Source organism: Podarcis tiliguerta, assembly GCF_965153285.1.
Source record: "Podarcis tiliguerta genome assembly, chromosome: 7".
In the NCBI taxonomy this organism is placed as follows: domain Eukaryota; kingdom Metazoa; phylum Chordata; class Lepidosauria; order Squamata; family Lacertidae; genus Podarcis; species Podarcis tiliguerta.
Genome location: NC_139540.1, coordinates 47,729,106 through 47,755,353, shown reverse-complemented (window position 1 = coordinate 47,755,353; position 26,248 = coordinate 47,729,106). Strand labels below are relative to the sequence as shown.

Sequence of the window (26,248 nt, the reverse complement as noted above, 5' to 3'; positions counted from 1 at the left end):
CAGTATATAAATATTTTTCATAAATTATGCTACATCGCAATACAGCTCGTACTTGCATGGTATTGAGGAAGTGCAGGGGCTATGCCATCATTATATCTCAATGTTTGACTCTTAATCACTCAGAATTGTAAGCAGATCTTAGGTGTACTTATTTAATATTAAGGAAAACTGTGTGAAGTTTACCAAGAACTCTCATATAGAAGTTATCAAGCAGAAACAAAAAACACAACCCATAGGAGGCACAAAATAAATTTTTGGTTTTTGCAAGATTCTTACCTTTTATGCCAAGTAAAAAGCCGAATGGCCAAAGCTACCGGAACAGAAAAACAATGAGTAATATAGGAGGTGCCCCGTGCTGTCTACTCTGACAGGAAGCAGTTCCCTGAAGCTTCAGGCAGATATATTTTGCCATCCTTGCCATCAAGAGATCCTTTAACTGGAAATGATGGGAACTGATCTTGGGGCCTTCTCTTAACAGCAGGCAGAAAGACAGACGAGGTTTGTCAGTGTACGTTTGTCTGTTACAGAGATCTCTTAGGAGTTCTGTTGATTACCATATGGTTTTGTAAAGTTGGTGTTTACACTGTTCAGACTACAAAAAGGTGCAGTAAGGATAGTGTAAGTACACTATCTAGTGATACTTAATCTAATTTCCGGCTTCTCCCTTTTCTCCAGGAAAGGAATTGCAGATCACCAGTCATCTCAATCAACACTGCAAATGGCCCATGGTAAGCTTATAACGTAGAAAACCCAATGGTATGGTATAGGCATCAGCTACTGAAATCACTGTGACAGTTGTGTTCCTATTTCTTTGTACTAGAGAACCTTAACTAGTACAGCTGATATTGTAGAATTATGACCTTCATAACGACTGCAGGAAAGGCTGAGCACCTATCGAACCTTGTGGTCCTGCAATTAAACATATTTTTATTTTGTGTTTTACTGACAAATGAAAGGGAGTTCAGTGGCAAGGGGACACTATTACTAGCCTCAAGGGGAATATTATACTATATTTAGTATATTAAACAAGCAGAACTGATTTGGATATAAACATGGTTTATACCCTTTCAAGGCAATCCTGTGCATACCTACCCAGAAGTCCTACAGAATTAAATGAGACATTAAGGCAAGTGTGTCTAGAACAGCAGCCTTATCTACTGTGCTATGCCAACTACCTTTCTGTCAAAATATTAATTTTCATTAAACCTCAGTACAGTTATATAAGCAGCTAAATGCTGATTTCTTATTAGGGTTGCCTGGCTCTTATTAAATCAGCCCAAGGCTTATATTAATGAAAGTAGGCAATGACCCAAAAACCCAGTTTCGGATAGCTATCCCAAATGCTTTTGCAGAGAACATTTTAATTTTTGAATCCATATATACAAATGGCCACAAAACAAAGCATGTGTGCCTACAAATACAGTATAGGTTACATTGTGACACCAACCCTGGAATTATCACCTGAGGAAGGTGGTTCTTTATAGAATGACATCACAATGATTCAATCTACTTATTGCAGTGTGTCATATCTCAGAGCTCCATTTGGCATCCTCTAAACCAGTGTTCGGCCACAATTAAAATAGTGTGTTCCGCTTCATTCCCTATAGGAAGGTAATAAAAAGGGATGAAAAGCAGCAGCAGTATTCCTAAGTAAGTTTAAGAGGAGCAAGGTTAAATAACAGAAAAATACAGCCAGGGATGGGTGGCAGTGAGAAAAAAGAAAGAGAGGCAGCGCTAGGCTGCCGTTTCAGGTAGCAGGTGATGTGCAGCCAGGTGCTAGAGGACAGAGCTGTTTATCCCACACTGGCTGCCCCTGTGCTCCCTAAACCAGCCTAGCTGCCCTCAGGTGTGGGTATCGCCCCCTTGTCCCATCACTGCTGTTGAAAGCAGAGTCAGCAGCTGGTCTAGGTGGCTTGTGTACACAGAACAGAAAGGGAGATGGAGCGTAATCTTCTTCGCCTCGGGCAGCGAAGTGTCCTGGGGCAGCAGCGCTGAAGGAGGGGCGGGAAGAATGCAATGGCCGAGCCCAGAAAGGGGAAACGAAAACCGGAGCCAAGTGGCACGGAAACAAGTGCAGTAGTAGAAAACCAGAGCCAAACCTAGATGTGGGGGGAGATAACAGCGTCACAGCCAAGTTACGTCGGTCTGAGAAAAGCCCAGCGTGCAGCTCCCGAGTAGTCGCCGTGCCCTGCAGCCGTGCCAGTGCCTAGCAGGGCGCGGAGAACGGAAACTGCCGTACCCTCTTAAACCAACTTTGGGAGCGGCCATGCCATGTGGGGAAGGCAGTGCAGGGTCAGGGTCAAGGGAAAGCACTGCTAGGCGAGTGGAGAGAGAGAGAGAGGGCGCTCACAGACACCGGGGCGTTTTTTCCAAGTGTCCCGAGTAGTTCACTCTGCCTCACCGGTTCCGGCTGGGCCAGACCTGCCTAGCGGCCCCACCTGGCTGCGCCCGACGGAGGCGGCTTTTGAGGCTGGAGTGAGTCAGCGGGTGGAAAAAGAGGGCAAAAGCGCGGCAGCTCTTGCCTCGCATGTCAGGCAGCTCTCTCTCTTTTTCCCTCCCTGGCGGAGGCGGGGGCAGCCGTTTCTCGCTCTGTGTGTGTGTCCGGCTCAGACCCCTCCCTCTCCGGACTGATCGCTCTGTGTGAGACTCTCCCGGGGACGCCCGGAAACGCCGCCTGGGCCCAAAGGCCGCAACCGCCACCCCAACCGAGCCCCCTTCCCTCAGCCCTCGCCTCCTGCGGCTGCCACGGCGGGCTAAATGTAGCCCCTGCAAATCGGGCGGGGAGGTTTGCAGAAACATGGCGGGTAGGTAGCACCTCCCTCCCCAACCCCCCCTCCCACTCCCAGAAACTCCGTCCGGGCGCGAAAGAAACACCTCAGTCCGGACCCCCCCCCCCCCCGCCTCGCTTCAAGGAAAAAGCAAAGGGAAAGCGCCCTTTAGCGAGTCCTCCTTCACCTCAACTCATCGATTTGGGGGGTGGGGGGGTTGCCTCCTGCCTGCCTACCTACTTCTCTGTGTGTGTGTTGGGGAAACTATGGCAGGAGCTTGCGAGGGGATTTATCTGAGAAATTAACGACCTTGTGTGGCAAGAAGGGCTTGTGGGATTTGTTGCCAGATGTAGGCGTCCCCCTTCTTTCTCTCGGCCCCGTGAGTGTGAGGAGGGGGCGCTTAGGGCAGGGGTGTGTGTGTTTTATAGCGTGGTAAAGAAGCGCGAGGCGCTCTCGTGGGGTGTGTATTACGGGTGTTTTAAAAAGGGGAGTTGGTCTGGGGTGGGGAGGAACCCCCTCGGCTGGAGTTCACTTTGTCTTGTCTCTCTCCGCCTCCCCCCCCCCTCCCCCGTCTAGATCTGTCGCTGCTCCAGGAGGACCTGCAGGAGGAGATAGACGGATGTGAGTAGCCCCAGCTGCAACAGCTTCTTCTTCTTCTCTTTCCCTCTTTCCCAGCGCGCTCGGCGGCGCTGCCCGGGCCGCCCCTTCTTCCCAAGTCCGTCTTGGGTGTGGGGGCTGGGTCGGGGCGGTCCCACTTCACTCGCACCCGGAAACTCAGGGGATCCTGGGTCTGGAATGAAATGGGGAGAGGGAGCCTGTTCCCGTCTAACGAGGGTTTGTTCCTTATCTATCTATATATGTATATATACATAAAATACAACCGGGAACGGGGAGGGAGAGGGATGGATTGCGCGTGTGTGTCAAGCTCTCGTTCGCTTTTGCTTCCGCGAATAAATGGTTTTGAAAGCGTGGAGGAGGCCCAAGTTGCATTGTGGGAGGAAGCAGCCATGCTCAGCTGTCCTTGCCCGTTTTCCCCCATACAGGCATTTATGTGTATGGCTTGCAAACTTGCTCGTGTTTGTGCCTGTCTTGATTTTGTGGTTGTTGTTAGTTTGTTTTACTTTTCTGGAGACCACGAAGGGAAAATGGGGAAAGTTGTGAGTTGGATGGGTTGGTTGTGATTATAGCATTACTGCTGCTATTCTGATGAATGAGATTTAGGTCACGTTGTACTTGAAGCTTAACAGTGTCTTAATATTGAGATACAGTACTAATAGAATTCGTCTTCCTTTAATAACACTTTATTAATTGCCATCAGAACTCATTGAATGTTCTCATATAGGAATTATGCTTGTGTGCTTTTTAAAATCAAGGTGTGTTCAGGTTTGATATAGCCATTGAATATTTAAATTGTAAAAATTAAATTTACATTTTAAATGTCAAAATTTTTAAAATACTAACATTGATATTTAAACGTTAGCATTTATGTTGTTGAATTTTGGACAGCTAATGAGATTAAAAAAATGCATTGTGATCCATAAAGGGTCAAGAAAGCAAAACCCAAGATTGGTAAAGTTTGATACGACACTGACCTTGACTTTGTATGTTAGATAAATAGAATGATGCATATTCTTCTGAATTAATTTGTGGCTGGTTTGCAGGTCTGTTGTATGAGGTTCAGGTCTTCTAATTAGATTTTGACCTGCTTTCTTTAGTTTTTAATCTTTTAAAATGTATTGTGTACATATCAGACTTTAGAGAACTGATGCTACCACCTATTTGAATCAATAGTATACACACAGACAGAGGGTAATGTGCATTTATGTTCTGAACAGAAGATAAACCTGTGTAACTCAAAATATTTTAGTAATGTATATGAATATACACTTAATTTTTTTACAGCAGTAAATACGTGATAGGTGACCAGTGCAGGCATCAGTGATTGTGTAGAACAGCCTTCTCCACCTTTGTGCTTTCCAGATGCTTTGGACTACAACTCCCATGGATGTTGTAGCCAAAATATGTGGAGGGCACCAGGCTGGAGAAGGCTGGTATAGAATATTGTGTGAACTAAATAATGGAGAAGGTACTATGGAAAATAATAATGAAGTACCTGAATTAAATAAAATAGAAGTATAGAAGAGAGTTTAGAAGATGTGTCCATATTAAAAATACATGCTCCAGAATAAGAATGTAAGAAGATTGAATAATAGAGTGTCCTTTCTAATTTCTGCTACTTATACTTACCATCTCTTTCTTGGAGGCAGATTCTTTGGTATAAATTTTGATGGTTAACTCTTGGATAGGAGCACTTAGTAAAACATAATTTCTCTTCCAAGGCGATATTAGAGGGTGGCATTAGATGAAAGCGAAGTCAATTTCTGCTGTAAGTAGTGTTGTAGTATTCACCACAGTGCAGCTGTATACAAATTAATATTCATTACGTTGTCTCCTTTTTATTGTCCATAGTAAGTGATGCTTGCCATATGAGTTGTCATGCTTTTGAGTTCTTGATTATTAGGGTCTTAGTGTGAAGGTTTTATCTCAGTGGAGCACCTATCAATGAGTGCAGTGTTTGAATTCTGCATTAGCCTCCTTTTCTGTATTAGCATCATTTCCTGTAGAGGTCTGCTTGGTGCCAAAGTTCTTCAATTGAGAACACTATTTCTTCTTTTCACATGCTTCATCCTCAACTTTGTACCCTGTATGTTCTTGTAGTATTGCAGCTGTCTTGGCTCTTCATAGAGGGAAATGGGCCATCAAAAGACCTGATTTGTACTCATGCCTTTTAGATTGAGATGGGACCTTAAGCAGCCCAGATCTGAGACACTGGTGCTAGCAAATCTGATTCCTTTTAATAAGCTGATTTCTAAGGCGAGACTGGTGACTGCATACTTTATTTTTGTTCTCTGTTATTTTAGTGACAAACTACATATACAGTCAATTATGGTAATCCACAAATCCTTGACAAAAACAAAGGCCATAAGCTGCTGAAATGCCCCCAGTGGCATTTGTGTCTAACTAATGGTATTGTTTCAGGGTTGCCTCTCGTGTACCTTCTTAGGTTGAAGACATCTTTCTTTTTTAAAAACTGTGTCTGTGCTTCTAGGTGGACAACTTCAATTGCTAATTTTAAGCTTTTGTGTGTAGAGCATAAACCAGGAACAGACAGAAGCAAAAGAAAAATTGTGACTTCATTGTGTGATGAGAGGTAGAAGAGCATACATACGCAGAAAAATCTGTTGGTGCAAGGACTTCTACTTGTGCAGAGAAACTTCCCTTCCCCCTGTGTGCCTCTAAATATATTCTGAGAGTTCTCCATACCCTCTGGAACAGATGGGGGGGGGGGGGCTCTGGAGAGGCAAGGGAGGGAAGTTCTGTTTAGCAGAAGCCCCTGCACTAACAGGGTGACTTAGATGAATACAGCCCATTGCTGTTTAGCATGGTCACTTTGACAAGCAGTAACTAGGAGAATAGTAGAAAGATTTCTTGTTCTTTTGAAACCATCTGAGTATAGATGGAAAAACAGTATTTTCGTCTTGGATAAGTTTGTGAATTTCATTTACATAGGAGAATAAAATTGATGGTTGTCCACATTCCAGAGTGAACATGAGTTTTGTTTGTATAATAAATGTCATTTCTGAAAATAGACATGTAACTGAATTGCCTATAAACTACAGGCAGACAGGTGCCAAAGATCAGAAAAGGAGGTACTTTCAATAGACATTAGGAAACCAATGTTATGTGGTTAGTAGCATAGGAGATTCCATAAGGGATGACTACACTGTTGAAATATGTTTAAATGAAAGAGTTCAAAATTATGCTTACAAAATGGAATGGTATTTGGTAACAGTGTGCAAATTTCCCTACCTTTTGTGGGCAAACATTGATTGCTGTATCCTTTAAAAAAATCCCAAAACTGTTGTACATTGTTAGGGAGTAGGTTTTTGAGTTTTAAGATTTATTTGAATTCAGTGCATTTATCTAGGTTTTTGCTTCCTATTTAAGTTAATTCTTTTTGGAGGTTTTTTATGTTTACAATATTGTACAATTTTGAACACTTTCCTATGTTTCCATCATGTTAGAGCAGAGGGGATAGGAACCTGTAGCTCTCCAGATGATGCTGGACTACACCTCCATTCGCCCTTGATACTTGGTCATGCTGGCTGAAGCTGATGAACACTGAAGTCAAACAACATCTGGAGGGTCACATGCTTCCCATCTCCATGATACAACGAGATCTTGTGTTTACACTGAGATCATGGTGATGTTCCATAAACATTCTCCCCTCCTCCCCAATATTGGCATCTATTAAAAGTTATCTGAAGTAGTAGAAATGTTCATCTCCTGTAGGTGTTGCTTATAAAGGGAAATATTTATGCATCGTCTTAATACATTTTATTAAACTAATAAACAGTGATGTTTTGGATGGATGGACATACAGTGGTACCTCGGGTTAAGTACTTAATTCGTTCCGGAGGTCTGTTCTTAACTTGAAACTGTTCTTAACCTGAAGCACCACTTTAGCTAATGGGGCCTCCTGCTGCCGCCGGGCCGCCGGAGCACGATTTCTGTTCATATCCTGAAGCAAAGTTCTTAACCTGAAGCACTATTTCTGGGTTAGTCTGTAACCTGAAGCGTATGTAACCTAAAGCGTATGTAACCCAAGGTACCACTGTACTTCAAGGAGAATACTGACAACCTAGTTTCCAATAAGTTTCATTGTTGCAGGAGTAACTGAAAATATAATGCTAAAGCAAGCAATCAGTACTTTGGTATGTGTTTTTAAGTCAGCTTCTTAATGTTATTGGACACACCTCCCTACATTATTATTACTATTTCCAAATATAAGTTCTGCATGGGATACCTTGAGTTTTTCACATCTGAATATTGGCAAATAAGTGAAACAACATACAGTGGTACCTCGGGTTACATACGCTTCAGGTTACGGAGTCCGCTAACCCAGAAATATTACCTCGGGTTAAGAACTTTGCTTCAGGATGAGAACAGAAATCGTGCTCCGGCGGCGCGGCAACAGCGGGAGGCCCCATTAGCTAAAGTGGTGCTTCAGGTTAAGAACAGTTTCAGGTTAAGAACGGACCTCCGGAACGAATTAAGTACTTAACCTGAGGTACCACTGTATCTGCCATTTCACACATGATATGAGACTTTGTGTCCACGTTTGGATCTGCCTTTCATTGCTGAAAACTTTGGTCAAATGAGATGGTTTCAATTCAGTTTTAAGTGAATAGCAATGGTACAGTATACAGCTGTGCTACATCATGTCTCTGAATACCAGTTGCTGAGAAGTGAGAGTGGGGAAGAGCACAGTTGGTCCTACTCTGGTCCTACTTGCAGACTTCCCCATGGCATCTGGTTGACCACTATGATAATAGAATGCTAGACTAGATATACCTTTGGCCTGATCCAGTAGGATTCTTCTTATGTTATATACGGAGGTACAGCTCAGACATCTTTTGATTTCATAATTTTGTTTTATATAAATAAATATATTGGAAGTTTTTCTTTTAGCCAAAGCCATTTATCTGAAATATTCCTACAGGAAAAAATAAATAAATGAAACAGACTTTCTAGTTTAAATGTGATAGTCAAACGATTTCACAACTTTACTTGAAAAATATTTTTATTGGGATATATGTATATATTTTAAAACCTGACAACTCAATAGCAAACAATCCCTACATTGCTTAAATGTTTAGAAAATCATGTAAAGACACTCAAAACTGTTAATACAGTGGTACCTCAGGTTAAGTACTTAATTCGTTCCGGAGGTCTGTTCTTAACCTGAAACTGTTCTTAACCTGAAGCACCATTTTAGCTAATGGGGCCTCCTGCTGCCGCTGTGCCTCTGGAGCTCGATTTCTGTTCTTATCCTGAAGCAAAGTTCTTAACCTGAAGCACTATTTCTGGGTTAGCGGAGTCTGTAACCTGAAGCGTCTGTAACCTGAAGCGTATGTAACCTGAGGTACCACTGTATACTGTACCAATTTTAATATGCCTAAATAGCATGTTTAATTTGGGAAATGTAGTATTATGGTGCACATGTGCAAGCACTTTGAAAGAGTAGTCATGTGAGAAGCTAATTGCAATGCTGGACAGTTTCTGTTAGACTGATATTATATCCATGTATAATGATGGTAGTGGCTTAATTTTCTGTAGGAAAAATATAGCAGCTGAAAATTTACATCAATTGTTTTAATATGTGTGCTCCTGTTTGCTACAAGGAGGATTTGTGAAGGATATTGTGAATACAGTGGTACCTCGGGATGCGAACGAGATCCGTTCCTGAGCCCCATTCACATCCTGAATAGAACGTAAGACGCGTCTGCGCATGCGCGGGCCATGTTTCGCCGCTTCTGCGTATGTGCGTGACGTCATGCGCGAGTAACGAAACCCGGAAGTAATGCGCTCTGTTACTTCCGGGTTGCCCCGGAGTGCAACCCAAAAATACTTATCCTGAAGCATATTTATCCCGAGGTATGACTGTACTTGGAGCAGTTGATTCATGGGCAGGGACTTGGGAGACTGTTAGCAATTTGTGATAGTGCCAGAGAGCCCTAATCATGCATCAAGGGTTCTATTGTTATATGTATACCATAGGTAACAAGAGACCATTATCCTCTATGCTGTAGAATAAGTGTAAAATAAGAAAGCATGAGACAACTGGAATATTCATCTGTATGAAAATAGATGGGGAATGGCCAATTCCTCTTCCCACTGTACTCCAAAAGGATAGAACAATGGAAAGTGCTCTATCTGACTTATTAAAAGCACTGCTCAGCCAGTGAAAGCAAAATCATAAATTGAGAGAGTAGTTAGAATGACAGCAGTGGATTCCATAGATGACCGATCCTTGAACAAGTGGGGATCATCCATGTTTTTTGGAGATAACTGGTACTCACAAGATTTTTATGTCTGTTGCTTTGACAATATGTAAGTGTTGGTAATTAAACTTGATCAGATTGCTGCTGACATGAATAGTGTTGCAATAAGTTGGAAGATAACATCATGGATATAGGCTGACTTCTTCCCCCACCCCATCCTGAACTTAAAACTAACTAACAGATTTGAAGAAATACAAAGTACAGCCCAGCAGCATCTAGATAATTGCGCTAGATGCCACAATCACAGGTACTTCGCTCTGCTGCTTCCAGGAGCGAAGCTTTGGATTTGCTTCAGCGTTATGCCTGAACCTAGACTTGTGGTTTGCTTCCCTCCGAGCAATTAATTATAACCTAAGTTTGTTCTTGGCTTTACTGCCCATGGTTCCCATGTAATGCTAAGCAAAACTAGGGCAGCACAGTGGGAGCAGAGGAGGAACAACATTTTTAGCCCTGTGCACCATCATGCTGAATGCTTATATTTAAACTATACTTAACCTTAACAGTGGTTTTAAGTCCTGATTTTTGTTTTAATGAAATTGCACTTCCTAACTACTTTCTTGGGTCTTCATCAATTTTGAGGTTCATATTCATTTATGTATACAAATTCGGCTACTAGAGATCTTTATCTGGTATGACAGGAGAGGTTTAAAAAAACAGTTACTTTACTGAAGGACTAGTAGAAAAAGCAGTCCGCTGCAGACGGTGTGTGGTTTACAAAATATTTGAGACTGAAGGAAATTGGAGAACAATTTTGTACAAAAAGTGGATATAGTTCAAGAAGAATGGCTGAATTGTACAAAAAGCATGCTTTGAAAGGGAAGAATGGTAAAGGCACACAAAGTTTTAAGACTAATCTGTGTTGAAAGCAGACTGCTGCATAGCCTAGCTTCTTCTCAGCATTAGGCATCTGTTTTAAAATATAGATTTGTGATTATAAGGAATGTTTCTGATGTCTCTGATAGTTGGTGTGGATGACTACAGCTCAGAGTCTGATGTGATTATTATACCTTCAGCCCTGGACTTTGTCTCACAAGATGAAATGTTGACTCCTCTGGGAAGATTGGACAAGTACGCTGCAAGCGAGAATATTTTTAACAGGTATGGTATTTTAGCCTAAATAATCTGTTTTATAAGGAGCTATCTAAAGTTTTGTGTGCAGGACAAAACTTAATCTCTTTTTTACAAGGAAATTCTATGAATTAAATTCACACACCTATCCACCTTTTTCATTTAATGGATTATCTGTCCTTATCAAGAGGTATTTGGTATATTACTTTGTAAGAAGATATGTATTTAAGATTTGTATTGTATTCACACTATAACACAGTAATGTTTGAAGAGACTACAGTTCATTTCCAAATGTAAGAATACCAGCTGTACACATGACTAAAGATGGTGGCTTAATGTAACATGTCTTCGTTTACAAGGATCTGTCTGCCATCTGATATCGGAATATACAATGCTGTAAAATTCACCTTAGTTTTTGTTGAGTTCTAAGGAAAGATTTTCCTCATTTTGTATTCGGTATTCTTATACAGTGGTTTAATTTTAGTATTCTTTTCTGGGTAATAGTTCAAAATGATTTGTTTTGATTTTTTAATGTTAAGTATTCTGTTCTGAACAGTTTTTTATCCTGTGGGCAGCAGGCTGTATTTGGTGTAGCAGACAAAAACTTGGACCAGGAAAGCTGGGTTCACATTGCCACACAGCCATGGAACTTTGGGCAAGACACACACACACTAAGGGTTGTTGTGGGCAAAATAGGGTAACCCATATATACTACCTTGAGTTTTCTGAAAGAAGGCTTGGATGCAAATGTGTTATATTAAGGTGGGATAGATAAATTATTTCTTGACATGTAAAAGCTATAAACTTAGTTCCACAATATTGCAATTTTATTCTCTCATGTTCTAGGCAAATGGTGGCTCGAAGTTTGTTGGACACTTTGAAAGAAGTGAGTGATGATGAGAGAGATTGTATTGCTGTACTGGAAAGAGTCAGCAGGCTAGCTGATGATTCAGGTATGTAGTATGAGCTATCTTAATGAGGTAATGAAGTAGATTAAATGTTGGGGTGGTTAATGTGAATAGTGGATAAACTAGATTATATTTCTTTCTTTATTCCATGCTATTAGTATCCTCAGTAGTTCATTCAAAAAAGCAATTGTTGCTTTGCAGCTGCTGAAGAATCATGATTATAAAACCAAATTCATGTTATTGCTGGCAGCACTGTAAATAATATTTAGAAAAGGATCAAAATAATACCTATTTCAAAATGGCTCCTAATAGCAAGGAGGCTTTTCAGGAAAACAAGGAGACCATAAAATGAGAGAGAAATGGAGACCGGCATAAGGTATTAAAGGCAGATTAAAGGCAGAAAGTGGTAGGGAAGTGCAGTGGGATGGGGAAATTGGCAAAAATTGCCACCCTTCCTATTCCACTTAGCAGATGCATCCTCTCGATTAAAAGGACTTTGGTGAGCACAGAGACATCAGTTGAATTCCACAATTAATACTGCTTGCAAAACAAGAAGGATTAGTGACTGTCTCGAACTTTTAATTCATGAAGCAATAAATTTGAATCCAAAACGATTCCTTTATGACCAACTATGCAGTACGATCACGGACTGCAGTTTCTTGAGGATGGACTTCTGGCAAGCGATGGGCTGCACCTCACAACGGTTGGGAGGAATGTTTTTGCCAAAAAACTAAGAAACCTCATCAGGAGGGCTTTAAACTGACTAATGTGGGGGAGGGAGACAGTGCTCCTGAAGGTAGGAGTCTATTAATTGATGAAGATGATCATCCAAATGTCATAGACCAAATGGAGCAAACAGCAAGCAGACCTAGTGGTGGGAGGAAAAAATCCTTAAATAAGAGACACGGGGGAATGACTAATGGACTTCAATGTCTGTACACTAATGCACAAAGCATGGGAAATAAACAAGATGAGCTTGAGCTCTTGGTACAGCAAACTAAATATGACATAATAGGCATCACTGAAACCTGGTGGGATAAGTCCCACGATTGGAATGTAAAAATGGAGGGATACAATCTATTTCAGAGAAACAGACGAGACAAGAAAGGAGGAGGAGTGGCGTTATATGTCAGGGATGTGTATACCTGTGAAGAGATCCAAGATTTAGAACCTCAAAGCCAAAGTGAGAGCATTTGGGTCAAAATTAAGGGAGAGAAGAATAATAGTGACCTCATTGTGGGAGTTTACTATAGATCCCCAAGCCAAACGGAGGACATAGATGATGCCTTCCTGGAACAGATGGCCAAGCATGCAAAAGGAAGGGAGATAGTAGTAATGGGGGACTTCAATTACCCAGATATTTGTTGGATGTCAAACTCAGCCAAGAGCATAAGGTCAAACAGATTCCTCACTGGCCTTGCAGACAACTTCATTGTCCAGAAAGTGGGAGAAGCAACAAGAGGAACAGCCATTTTAGATCTGGTCCTAACCAGTGTCGAAGACCTGGTTAATGGGGTAGAAGTGGAAGGATCATTAGGCGCAAGTGATCATGCTCTTCTGAAGTTTACTATACAACGGAAAGGAGCAGCCAAGCATACTAGGACTCAATTTCTTGACTTTAAGAAAGCCAACTTCATAAAACTTAGGGAAGTGCTGGGTGAGATCCCATGGACAGTAATACTAAAAGGAAAGGGAGTTCATGATGGCTGGGAGTTTGTTAAGAGGGAGATAGTAAAAGCACAACTTCAGGCAATACCAATGAGACGGAAACATGGAAGGTGCCTAAAGAAGCCAGGGTGGCTATCTAAAGAACTTTTAACTGAGTTAAGATTAAAAAAGGATGTGTACAAAAAATGGAAAAGGGGGGAAACCACCAAAGAGGAATTCAAACAAATAGCCAGCACGTGTAGACACAAAGTCAGAAAAGCTAAAGCACAGAATGAACTCAGGCTTGCTAGAGAGGTTAAAAGCAACAAAAAAGGCTTCTATGGGTATGTTCGTAGCAAAAGGAAGAACAAGGAAACAGTGGGGTCACTCAGAGGAGAAGATGGTGAAATGCAAACAGGGGACACAGAAAGGGCTGAACTCCTCAATGCCTTCTTTGCCTCAGTCTTCTCCGATAAAGAAAACAATGCCCGACCTGAAGAATTTGGAGCAAATGATTCAGCAGAGAAAACACAGCCCAGAATAACTAAGGAGATAGTACAAGAATACTTGGCTAGTTTAGATGTATTCAAGTCTCCAGGGCCAGATGAACTGCATCCAAGAGTATTAAAAGAACTGGCAGATGTGATCTCAGAACCACTGGCAATCATCTTTGAGAATTCCTGGAGAACAGGCGAAGTCCCAGCAGACTGGAGGAGGGCAAATGTTGTCCCTATTTTCAAAAAGGGGAAAAGAGAGGACCCAAATAATTACCGCCCAGTCAGTCTGACATCAATACCAGGGAAGATTCTGGAGCAGATCATTAAGCGAACAGTCTGTGAGCACCTAGAAAGGAATGCTGTGATCACCAATAGTCAGCATGGATTTCTGAAAAATAAGTCATGTCAGACGAACCTGATCTCATTTTTTGACAGAATTACAAGCCTGGTAGATGAAGGGAACGCAGTGGATGTAGTCTACCTTGATTTCAGCAAGGCATTTGACAAGGTGCCCCATGATATTCTTGTAAAGAAGCTGGTAAAATGCGGTCTTGACTCTGCTACCACTCAATGGATTTGTAACTGGCTGACTGACCGGACCCAAAGGGTGCTCATCAATGGTTCCTCTTCATCCTGGAGAAGAGTGACTAGTGGGGTGCCACAGGGTTCTGTCTTGGGCCCAGTCTTATTCAACATCTTTATCAACGACTTGGATGATGGACTCAAGGGCATCCTGATCAAATTTGCAGATGACACCAAACTGGGAGGGGTGGCTAACACCCCAGAGGACAGGATCACACTTCAAAACGACCTTGACAGATTAGAGAACTGGGCCAAAACAAACAAGATGAATTTTAACAGGGAGAAATGTAAAGTATTGCACTTGGGCAAAAAAAATGAGAGGCACAAATACAAGATGGGTGACACCTGGCTTGAGAGCAGTACATGTGAAAAGGATCTAGGAGTCTTGGTTGACCACAAACTTGACATGAGCCAACAGTGTGACGCGGCAGCTAAAAAAGCCAATGCAATTCTGGGCTGCATCAATAGGAGTATAGCATCTAGATCAAGGGAAGTTATAGTGCCACTGTATTCTGCTCTGGTCAGACCTCACCTGGAGTACTGTGTCCAGTTCTGGGCACCACAGTTCAAGAAGGACACTGACAAACTGGAACGTGTCCAGAGGAGGGCAACCAAAATGGTCAAAGGCCTGGAAACGATGCCTTATGAGGAACGGCTAAGGGAGCTGGGCATGTTTAGCCTGGAGAAGAGGAGGTTAAGGGGTGATATGATAGCCATGTTCAAATATATAAAAGGATGTCACATAGAGGAGGGAGAAAGGTTGTTTTCTGCTGCTCCAGAGAAGCGGACACGGAGCAATGGATCCAAACTACAAGAAAGAAGATTCCACCTAAACATTAGGAAGAACTTCCTGACAGTAAGAGCTGTTCGACAGTGGAATTTGCTGCCAAGGAGTGTGGTGGAGTCTCCTTCTTTGGAGGTCTTTAAGCAGAGGCTTGACAACCATATGTCAGGAGTGCTCTGATGGTGTTTCCTGCTTGGCAGGGGGTTGGACTCGATGGCCCTTGTGGTCTCTTCCAACTCTATGATTCTATGATTCTATGATTCTATGAATTAGAGATAGTTTATTAGTACTGCATTATAGTAGGTATTTGACTTTCGATCAGGAGATCGATAACATATGCTTTACTTGTTCATCTTGACATTTTTATCAATAGAGCCAACAGTACGAGCTGAATTGATGGAACAGGTGCCTCATATAGCTATGTTTTGTCAAGAAAACAGGCCTTCAATCCCGTATGCTTTTTCAAAATATTTATTGCCTATTGTGGTGAGATACCTTGCAGACCAGAACAACCAGGTGAGAAGTCATTGAAGTTATTGAATAATTACACAGTTGTGTACAGATTTTACATGTTTGAAATACGCTACATGCAGATCCTGCAATCCTCCCAGTTGTTATCCAAAAATTCACTTACCTGAACATAAACAATTATTCCCAAACCTTACTACACACGCCGCTGATTCAGATATCCGAATAGCCACAATTTGCCCACTTCCGTACTTGTTTATGTTTTGCTGGTTGGCGGTAGCCATTTTAGGGTGGGGGGGAGATAATGGATTAGAAATGTTCCCGCAGGAAATAATGGAAATTGCCAGCTTGTTATGCAAATGCTCTTCTAATAGACAGTTTCCTGAGAATGCATTGCGTTCGGTAAGCGGGACCTGCGTTTAATAGTACCATGTTAATACTCATCCAAATAAATTGTTTACATAACAGCATCAGTATATATGGGACTTTGAAGTAGCAACATGACAGGTCCCTTCCCATTGGGGCTGACACCTGAACATTCACTACAAGGGAGGGAAAAACAAGGCAGTTTAGTGGTTTTGAAATTTCACAATTATTTGGATCAGTGAATGTCCCAACAACTAAAATAAGATTAAAGAGTTTTGAAATAAATTTGTGTCACAGACTCAGTAATTAAATTAAACAATTTATATTAGTCTTCCGCAAACCGATGTCCTTATAGTTCAAAACATCTGGAGGGCATCGTGCTGGGAAAGGCTAGTCTGTATGAATAACCTGTTTACTTCTGTGTTCTCTTTAGTGCCTTTTGCAGTGGTACTTGACCAGTGTTACGTAGTAGCAGTAGTATAAATATTATCAAATTAAAGATTTACAGTGGTATCATTCCATATGTTAAAGAATTCATGGAAATAAATACTAACAGTGTATGGCAATATCCCAGACAACATAATCCTGTGTAGATCCTATTCAGGAATAAGGCCCATTGAGTTCAGTGGGACATTCCTAGGTAAATATAGAGTGGAGCCTGAAAGCGATTCACAGGAGTTCGTTCTTGCTGTCTTATAACATGTTTGTTCTGAAGCTTTGTGGCACGGGTGAAAACATAATTCAAGTCCCTTCCTCTCTTCTTTTTAAACGTAGGTGAGAAAAACAAGCCAGGCAGCATTACTTGTTCTTTTAGAGCAAGAACTTATTGAACGCTATGATGTGGAGGCCAAAGTATGCCCAGTTCTTGTAGAGCTGACGGCTCCAGACAGCAATGATGATGTGAAGACAGAGGCTGTGGCAGTAAGTTGGAGGATGACTTTGCATTGTCTATATTAATTAATTATCTGGATTTACTAAGCAGCAAACATGCTTGCTTTCCCATAGAGTATCCTTTGTCATGAATGAGATGTAAAATGGTGCTTTGCAGACTAAGATAATGGTGTAGTTATAGCGATAAGCATGTTTCAGAGATCATAAAACATTTTTTTGGACCAAGAACAGAGGAAATGGAAGAATGGTGATGCTTCAATCCTGCTCACAAGTTGTTAAACTCCTGGTTAACTTCCATGGAATAAAGCATCCAAACTATACAGGATTGCATCCACTGAACTTAATGTGGACCAAGAACTCAAATTAGAAAATAATTAGGAAAAAAATTAATTGCCTTTGTTCTGTCTTATTGGGCCTTGCAAACAAGGAAAATTATTTCACCCATGATTTCTTTCTTTGTCAATGTCTGGTGGAGGGGGAAAAGGAGTGAAAGGGTTCACCCCATTCATTCAGCTGGCTGTAGCTCAACAGCCATTGAAAGCTAGCAGCAGGCACTTTCTTTGACACATACTTGGTCAGTGAAAGAGATGTGGTCTGTGTCTGAGAAAGAGTGGGGGGAGGTATGTGTGATCTGTGTGAGAGAAAGTGTGTTGCATTTATTAAAATTCTATCACATCCTTCCTCCCAAAGGAGTCTCAGGTACCAATGTATGTATGGTTGGTGTGTGTGAGTAGGGAGGGGAGTTGCAGGTAGGTCTGTGAGAGAGAAATATGCACTTGGGCAGGCATATGTGTCTGTGGTCTGTATGTGTGTGGTGAACATGTGCATGTGTTATGCAAGACATAGTGTGGTGTGGTGTGACCATTTTCTAGATTTTTCCCTGGTAGGGATGGGGGCGGGGGGAATCAACATTGTATGATCTCCACAATAAGGACTAAAAGGTCATAGCTGACTTCTCACATTACCCATAAGGGGTGGAGCATGAAGCAGCAATGAGTGTGCTCTTATGTTGTGTCATGCCAGCACCAGCCCCACCAGCCATTTTTTGACTGGTGCCCATGGTGCTTTCCTACAATTCGAAATACTACTAGTAGTCCAAAAAGGTAGGCAACCCCTAGCTGAGACCAAGAGAAACATTTTTTCAATGTATCTGCCTTTTGTTAATTTTAATTGGCAAGAACATTTTGTTTCAATGTACAGAGAGGATGCAAGAGAAAATACTAATTAAGCATTTAGTAATACACATTTTCATAAAAATGCTATTGGATTACAAGTAGGAATTTTTGCATATCTAGGAATGCAGTGATACCAGATGCATAATCAATGTTTTTCTTGTAATTAGATAATGTGCAAAATGGCCTCTATGGTAGGAAAGGACATTACAGAGAGGCTCATTCTTCCCAGGTTTTGTGAGATGTGCTGTGACTGCAGAATGTTTCATGTTCGTAAGGTATGACCTTTTTTCTTTGTAAATCTCTTATTTCCCTTCTTTACCTTGCCAGAATTTTAGCCATGCTTTTTTTTTTGGAAATGGAAAGCATTTATTCTAAGTAGGAATCAAAACCTCCTTTGTGAATGCACTGATCTCTTGGCAGCTTTGTATGTGCAGGTCTTTCCTGTTTATTGGAATGGATGAGGAAACTATAGGTAACGATTATGGCCATAAACAACCATTATCTTAAGATGTCAGTGTGGCATCTAGAAAATATGACTTGGGACTCTGGAGACATGACTTTTAAATCCCTCCTCTGCCAGGTAGCTCAGTGGGTAATTTTTAGTCAGTCATTATCTCAGTAGCTAACCATCACTGATGGTAGCTAAGAGGCTAAAAATGTGATAACTCCTTGTATGCCATCTTGCATTTCTTGGAGGAAGGGCGGGATTCATTGGCTCCATTCACAGCAAGGCAGGGCAGAAATGAAGGATTTTCAGGCATCACTGCAAATGAAGCAAGTAAACGTCAGCTGTTGCTGATACTCTCTAGGGTTTGGCATTTGACTCGCCAGAGCACATACTTTGAATATTGTCCAGTCAAACAGTTGTAAAAATTAAAGCATTAGAATGATAATATTTGACTGCTACCCTAGCCTATCCTCACTTTATTCTGCAAAGATGATGGAATCCCGAAATTAAAATGCTAGTATCATAAAGCTGGGAAGGATCAGGAAGAACATAAAGATCAGCCCAGCTACTCTAAGGCAAGATCTTACATACATCAATATTTCCTCTTCAAATCATAAAATTGTAGAGTTGGAAGGGAGCCCAAGGGTCATCTAGTCCAACTCCCTGCAATGCAGGAATCTCAACTAAAGCATCCATGGCAGATGACCAATACAACACAGTTTGTTGGCCAAAGCAGAACAAAGTCCATAGTACTGAGGTACATCAGTGCAAGACAAGAGCAGATAACAAACAAATGAGCCATTGCTGCACTATGGGAAGGGCAAATTTCTCCACATTTGTTATTGGCATCATACCCACACCAAACATTTAAAGCACTCTTCCACCACTTTAAGAGTCATGGCTTTTCCCAGAGAGTAATGGAAACCATATTTTGTGAAAGGTGCAGAGACCCTTGACAAACTACAGTTCCCAGGATACTTTAGGAGAAGCCATTACTCCTAAGGTGGAAGAAGGATCCTTTAAATGTATGGTGTGGGTGCAAGTAAAGTCTGAACTTTAGGGGGAAATTCTTTCTTGACTCAAAATCTGGTGATTGGTTAGCAGCTAAATGTGAAATGAGATCCACCCTCATTCTCCCCAAAGGAAAGCATTGAATGTTCACCTCATTCAGCATCAGCTCTGTAGTAAGGGGATGAACCAGAGGGAGTTGGGTAAACTCAACAACTTAGGAAAGAAGACTTTTCTGATCGCTCACACTGGCTCATAACTTAAGTTTCCAGAACCTTTTAAAAAAATCTATATTTTATCCTACTTAATACTTAAACCAATTGTGCTCTTTACCAGTTTGTTCCTGCAACTTTTAGGGAAACAAGTTCATATCAAGTTGTATCTCCTATTTTTAAATTAGCTACCTTTCAAGATTAGAACTGTAGTGAGTAGTAAACCTGTGAGTAGTAAACCTGTGGCCCAGTGCAATAGATTTACAGTTGATTGCAAAAATTGTAGTTTGAGAACCTCAGTCTTGCTTTTTTGAATAGTATTTGTCTGCTCGGTGCCATATTATAATAAATGTATTGTTTTTTCAGGTTTGTGCAGCCAATTTTGGTGACATCTGTAGTGTAGTTGGACAGCAAGCCACTGAAGAAATGCTGGTAAATTCTGGAATAGGTTTTGAAAAGCTGCAGTTAGTTATAATTCTTCCTATTAAAATCACTGGAACCAAAGTACACTGATTTATGCTGGATTTCATTAATGCCTTTCACCAACTTTAGTGCATCAGCTACGGCCACTCCTGGACCTAGATATCCTGGCCACAGTTACACATAAATTCTGTGTGGGGCTGTCCCAAAAGCTACAAGTTGTACAGAATGCTGCTGAGTGGAGTAGCTTACTGGAGTAGCTTAAGCTCTTTGTGAGATGATGGGATGGTTTTCTAATACCAAAAGGAAACAATATTGTAAAGCAATTCCAAACATAGGAAGCAAAAAAATGAATTCACCCTTGTCTTAATCTTGTCCATAGCACACTTAATAATTTTCCACTATAACATTTTACAAGTTTATGAGGAATTATTTCAAGATAAAAAGTCAAAACCTCATTTAAATTATTCATAGAAAATTTGTGTTATGCTTTGTATTTTTCAGCTTCCTAGATTTTTTCAGCTTTGTTCTGATAATGTTTGGGGTGTGCGGAAGGCTTGTGCTGAATGTTTTATGGCTGTTTCATGTGCCACATCACAGGAGGTCCGGCGAACAAAATTATCAACACTTTTTATTAACCTTATCAGTGACCCTTCACGATGGGTAAGATGTCAGTTGTTAAGCTCCCTTTCTCCTCTTGCAAGATTCTTGACAATTATTTTGAGAGAGTTTAATTAATGTTTAAAGTATTGATAATACCATTGACATGTGGAAGGGGGTAATGTATTATGCAAGGTATAGAAGCTCCATCCTCTGTAGTGTTTTGTAGACGTTGATTATGTTTTCAATAACTATTAGGGCTAGCATTTTAAGGCAACTCTATGTCCAGATACTTTTGTCGTTTTACTTATTTGTTAGATGCCACAACATACTTTACTACTTTGAAAAAGGGTAAGGAACAGTGCTGTTATTTGTCAGAACCAAAAGTAAAAGTATATGCCCCAAAATGAAATCTTCTATTATGAAAGTAAATATAACCATGTACAGTGAAAGTGTACAGAGGTTCTTAAGATGGTTTGACAAAGGAATAAACAATTGGGCAGGAAACAGGATGTGAAAATGCATATATATCTATTAAACACTTTACAATCTGGTTTGAACTTGTTACTTGGTTCCTTCTCTAGCTTTAAAAATATGTATTTGAAAATATTTTTGGATTTCCTGCTCACCCATTCTAATATCTGCTTTGACAAATTGTGATTTCTTCTGTTAAAGAGATGTGTACTTCTGTAAGTTCTGAATATGGATGGAAATGTAATGTAGGAATTTATAGTAAAATTGTGGTGAAATATATGTGAATAATGCAGTATTTCACTGGATTAGAATAAGGGGTAGCTAACCTGTGGTCCTCCAGACAGGAGCTGTAGTCCAAGAACATCATCCCTGACCATTGGTCATATTATTGACTGAGGTTTTTTGGAAGCTGGAGTCTGACAACATCTGCAGGGTTTGCAGGTTCCCCACCCTTGCTCTAGAGTTTTTAAATATTCTTCTGCAGACAGATATGTACTTTAATATGCGTATTCAGACACTGGTGTGACACTCAAGTATGTACCCGGTTGTAATGTAATATTCTTGAGGCTGTGAGCATAATGCATTCCCATGTCCCACTTGTTGGCCTTGTTTCAAGATGCAAGATTTCCTTGCAGCATACCTTGGGGAACTTATGATGTTTCCACTTCTGACAGCTGGAGCACTCATTACAAGCAGCTATATTTAAAGGAACTCTCTGGAATCCATTACTCTAGGTCCGCCAAGCTGCCTTTCAATCCCTGGGGCCTTTTATATCAACGTTCGCTAATCCATCCAGCAGTGGTCAATTTTTTAAAGAAGAAGAATGTAAAAACACTGAGGATCGGAACCTTGCAGAGGAACATAGGTATGGATTGGTTATTAATTTCATTTAAATTCATTGGCTCTTAGCATTTTTTTTTACTAATACTTTGATTGTATGTTCTACCATTATGAAGGAAATTTCATGTCCCAAGTTCTGAGGTAGGATGGGTTTTTAAAAATCTTTCTTTTAAACAACCCAACCATTCTGATTATTAGACATACACATTTTCTGGGGCTAGCAATGAAAAAATTGTGGATACAGAATATATGTGCCAAATGTTCATTCTTTTTGAAGGACCTTAATTTTGATGCTGCCTGTTTGTGAGCAACTAAGAAAGGCACAAGTGTCCTTATGTAGACCAGCAGTGACTAACTATTCCAGAAGTTGAGGCCAGTTTATTTTGCACTACATTCACATACAGCTCCTTGTGCTTTGGTGTAACACGTGTCTTTAATTTTGTGTTTGCTTGTTTCTCCCAGCATCCTTCCACCCTCCATTTTCCCCTTTGTGACCTCCATTTTGCAGATTGACCACCCATGTTGTAGCCAAATATGTCTTTATAACCACTATGGTAGATAACACACACATTTATTTTCTTTGTCCAGCAATGAAAGAATTGTAGATACAGAAGATATCCCAACACATGATGTACAAAGCCAGACAGAGTTGCCTTTAGATGCTGATGAGAGTGATTTTGCAGAGACCCTTGAAAATGACAAGGAAGAGAGTAACTCCATGTTGGTTCATTCCCTGCCTGAGACAATGTTTCATTGCACTTCGTCTTCAGAATCATGTCAAGAAGCAGCAAATAAGAACGAACAAAGTTTTGATTGCTGTAGTATAGCAGTATTGCCAGCACCTGCACCGAGTTCCCAGGAAAAACCCCTTTCTGATCAGGAGCTATATAACTCATTCAATTTCTGGAGGACTCCACTTCCCAAGATAGATATTGATTTAGAACTTCAGGAAACTGCAGAAACACTTGATTCAGAAACTCAGGAAGGAGAGCAGGAAGTTGTTGCATCAGCTTCTTCAAACGTTACCATGGCTACAAGGAAGGAGTTGGAAGAAATGATAGAAAATTTGGAGCCTCATATAGATGATCCAGATGTTAAAGGTATTAATACATGTTAATACATTCCTAGTTCCAGGTGAGGTGTGAATTAGATGCCTAGAAAAGAAAGATTAAGGCCAATTGATTGAAACTGAAATGAATCTTAGATTTATGCAAATACACTATGCTTACTTATCAAGAAAATCAGGTCTCTGTTTTGCACCACTACTCCCCCCCCCCCTTCTGTCCTTCCATTTCCTTTTCTTGATTTCAAACAAAGATCTAAATTACAGAGTGGATAAATTGTTACAAGTTAGTTGGGCCAGTTTCCCCTGCCATTTTACTCCCTGCTTTAAATGTTAAGCTGCCTGTTAAAAAGTGATTTGGGTATCAAATCCCAACTATATCAACATATTGCAGTACATTAGAAGTGAAGCTGCAAGCCCAAAGTCTCTACCATCACTATATAGATTAATTTCCAGGAACCTTCAGGGGCTGCAAACATTTTGCATTTCATTGAATATTTTGCTATCAGAAATGTCATGGAACATGCCTCTTGATCCCTGTTCCACTTCACTTTTAAATATGGTGTGGCATGTGAAGGTCTTTATGTGGTTGTATTTCATAATAATTTGCAGAAATCTGTGTCTCCACCTGAATACAGTTGCCTTCAGGACTGGTTTACAAACCCTCTTCTTGGCAGTTTTTTTCTGTAAAGTTACTGAATGTTCCTAGGTGCTGCTGAATCTACCATGTATTTTGGAAGATGGTCTCTTTAGCTCATCTCTCTGAATTTGGACACCTCTTAAGAAAGCTTGCATGATGGTTCCTGAGATCAAGGAGCAGGTTTTTGTCTATTGATATAATTGGACACCATTTTGAATCAAAATGGCGTACTGAACCTTTCAAAACTCTGCAAATTTTCATCACCAATTTCAAGACGGTACTCACTGTTTTGTTTCTTAGAATTCCCAAGCAGTGCTGGGTCTGAGACAGCTAGTGTAATGTAATTCAGCATCAGTTCCAGAAACCTCTATACTAGCTGAGAATCATGAGTGGAAGGGTGCTCATGTGTCCAGTTTGTTGACATTGCATAGGCATCTGATTGGCCACTGTGAGAACAGAATGCAGGATTAGGTAGGCCTTTTCCAGCAGGGCTCTTCTTATGTTCATCTGAAAGATAAAAGTTCTGGTAGCAGGATCCATCACCATATTAGGGGTGTTGGTTGCAGTACACCTCTTTATGAACTATGGAAGAAACAGGTCAGCTGCCTCTTACATCCAAAACAAAAACCAGTTTGTCCATTTCATTACTACTACTTAGCCCTTCCAAGTATGTCTCTTGAATCTTGGATTACTCCCGTTGGTCATTGTGCTAATTTACTAATTTAATCCATAAATGGTTAATTGCAGAAAATGGGCTAGAAAATGAACTACTTGATCCATTAATGATGTCAGATACCAAATAGTGACTCTGGACAGCTTATTATAGTCTCAACTCAGTTGGCTTGGGTTTGAATACAGAATCTCAAAATACACTTTATTAGGAAGCTTCCCACCCTTGTGTTTTACAGCGGATTTGCTTAAATGAATTTTCACTTGCAGGCAGCTTGCCAACATGAGTACTACTGAGTAGCTTCTTAAGTATTGTATCTATTAGATGACTTTCAATACTAGAAATGTTCCCTATGCGAATGCACCACAGGAAGCGTTTTAAAATTATGCTCCTCCGTGAAGTAATCACATAGCAACTTACTGTGTTGTGAAGTAGAAAGGAAGTAAGAAAGAGCACTTCAGGAAACAGAAGCTGCAGATGATAAAAAAACAGGAGGATGTTGTATTGCTGTGCAAGCATTGTATTTTAGCAACTACACACACAACTAAAATAATAAATAGAATTTACTAAATGAAGGAAATAAGAGATAGTATAAATTAAATCAGGGCTTCCCAAACTTGAGTCTCCAACTGCTTTGATCTACAACTCCCATCATCCCTAGCTGGTAGGATAGGACCAGTTGTCAGGGATGATGGGAATTGTCGTCCAAAAACAGCTGGAGACCCATGTTTAGGAAACCCTGAATACGACTAAACAGATGATTGCCCTGAAATTTCCCCAGATAACCTAATGTGATCTGACCAAGGCAAAATAGAGCGGTACTATGACTTCCCTTGATCAGGACACTAGACTTCTGTTGATGCATAAGCTTTTTTTGCTGTTTACTCATGTTAAGTTAGGGTCTACTAAGACCCCTAAATCCTTTTCACAAGGTACTACTGGTAAGCCAGGTTTCCCCCATTTATGCAGCTGGCTGTTCCTGCCTAAGTATAAAACCTTACATTTGTCCCTATTAAAATTCATTTTGTTCATTTGGACCCAGTTTTCCAGTCTATTAAGGTCAGTTTGAACTAGGTCTGAGCTCTAACTACCTACCTCATTTTATGCTTGTTTTAATAAGTAGATGAAAGTGCTTTCCATCGCATTCTCAGATACTTGTACACATTTATATTCCTTTAAAGCCATAATTGTCTCTGCTGCTTTTCTTCCTTTGCCCTTACAGTCATCTGCCGTGTTCCCCGTGCTTCAAATCTTATTTAATCTTTAATCTTATTCCCTGTAGTGGCTAACATGTTGGTTTTTTAATGCTACAGTACTACATTGGATGTGATTACATAATAAATGTTAATAAAAATCACATGGGTTGTCACAGCCAATGTCATATAATGCACATGTTGCATTAGAGAGAACAGCATGACATGTCTCGTGTAATGGCTTGGTGGGCGCCAGGTTTTAGGTAGTCTGAGAGAGATACATTTTGATTTGAACCGGGGGAGTTGGGGAAGTTTCAACTGAATGGGAAAGGAGCCAAAAGCAATGTGTTTTGATGCTAACCGAGGTATGATTCACTTGAATTTGCAGAGTCAGACAAGGATAAAAGCCAGTACCAATTAGTGGTGGTGCCCCCAAATTATTCTAAACCTGAATGACATTTATTTCCTTAAAGTTTCACAATAAATTCTTTCACTTTCAGGACCTAAAAAAATGGTCCTGAAATTGCGGTATCTAGTTCCTTTGAATAATTGAACCCTACCTCACAACTCATCACACAGTATTACCAGACATTTTTAAAAATCTTTTAAAATCCTTTGCAA

General features: G+C 40.6%; 1 protein-coding gene across 11 annotated transcripts in view; it reads left to right on the top strand.

Annotated features, from left to right (window-relative positions):
* PPP4R1 (protein phosphatase 4 regulatory subunit 1) overlaps positions 1-26,248 on the top strand; it is a 39,595-nt gene that overhangs the window by 2,299 nt on the left and 11,048 nt on the right. Inside the window, exons 2-12 of one of the 11 annotated variants that reach the window (XM_083450110.1) lie at positions 676-728; positions 3,345-3,389; positions 10,636-10,771; positions 11,588-11,694; positions 15,533-15,675; positions 16,768-16,914; positions 18,227-18,334; positions 20,094-20,159; positions 20,652-20,810; positions 21,956-22,086; positions 22,650-23,161. In XM_083450110.1, coding sequence (XP_083306236.1) covers positions 719-728; positions 3,345-3,389; positions 10,636-10,771; positions 11,588-11,694; positions 15,533-15,675; positions 16,768-16,914; positions 18,227-18,334; positions 20,094-20,159; positions 20,652-20,810; positions 21,956-22,086; positions 22,650-23,161 — 1,564 coding nt within the window. In that variant the 5' untranslated portion in view covers positions 676-718. Of the gene's footprint in view, positions 1-675; positions 729-1,484; positions 1,651-2,141; positions 2,805-2,909; positions 3,229-3,344; positions 3,390-3,451; positions 3,603-10,635; positions 10,772-11,587; positions 11,695-15,532; positions 15,676-16,767; positions 16,915-18,226; positions 18,335-20,093; positions 20,160-20,651; positions 20,811-21,955; positions 22,087-22,649; positions 23,162-26,248 lie in introns of those variants that run through there. The other 10 variants (XM_083450115.1, XM_083450111.1, XM_083450118.1 and 7 more) reach the window with 10 other exon arrangements.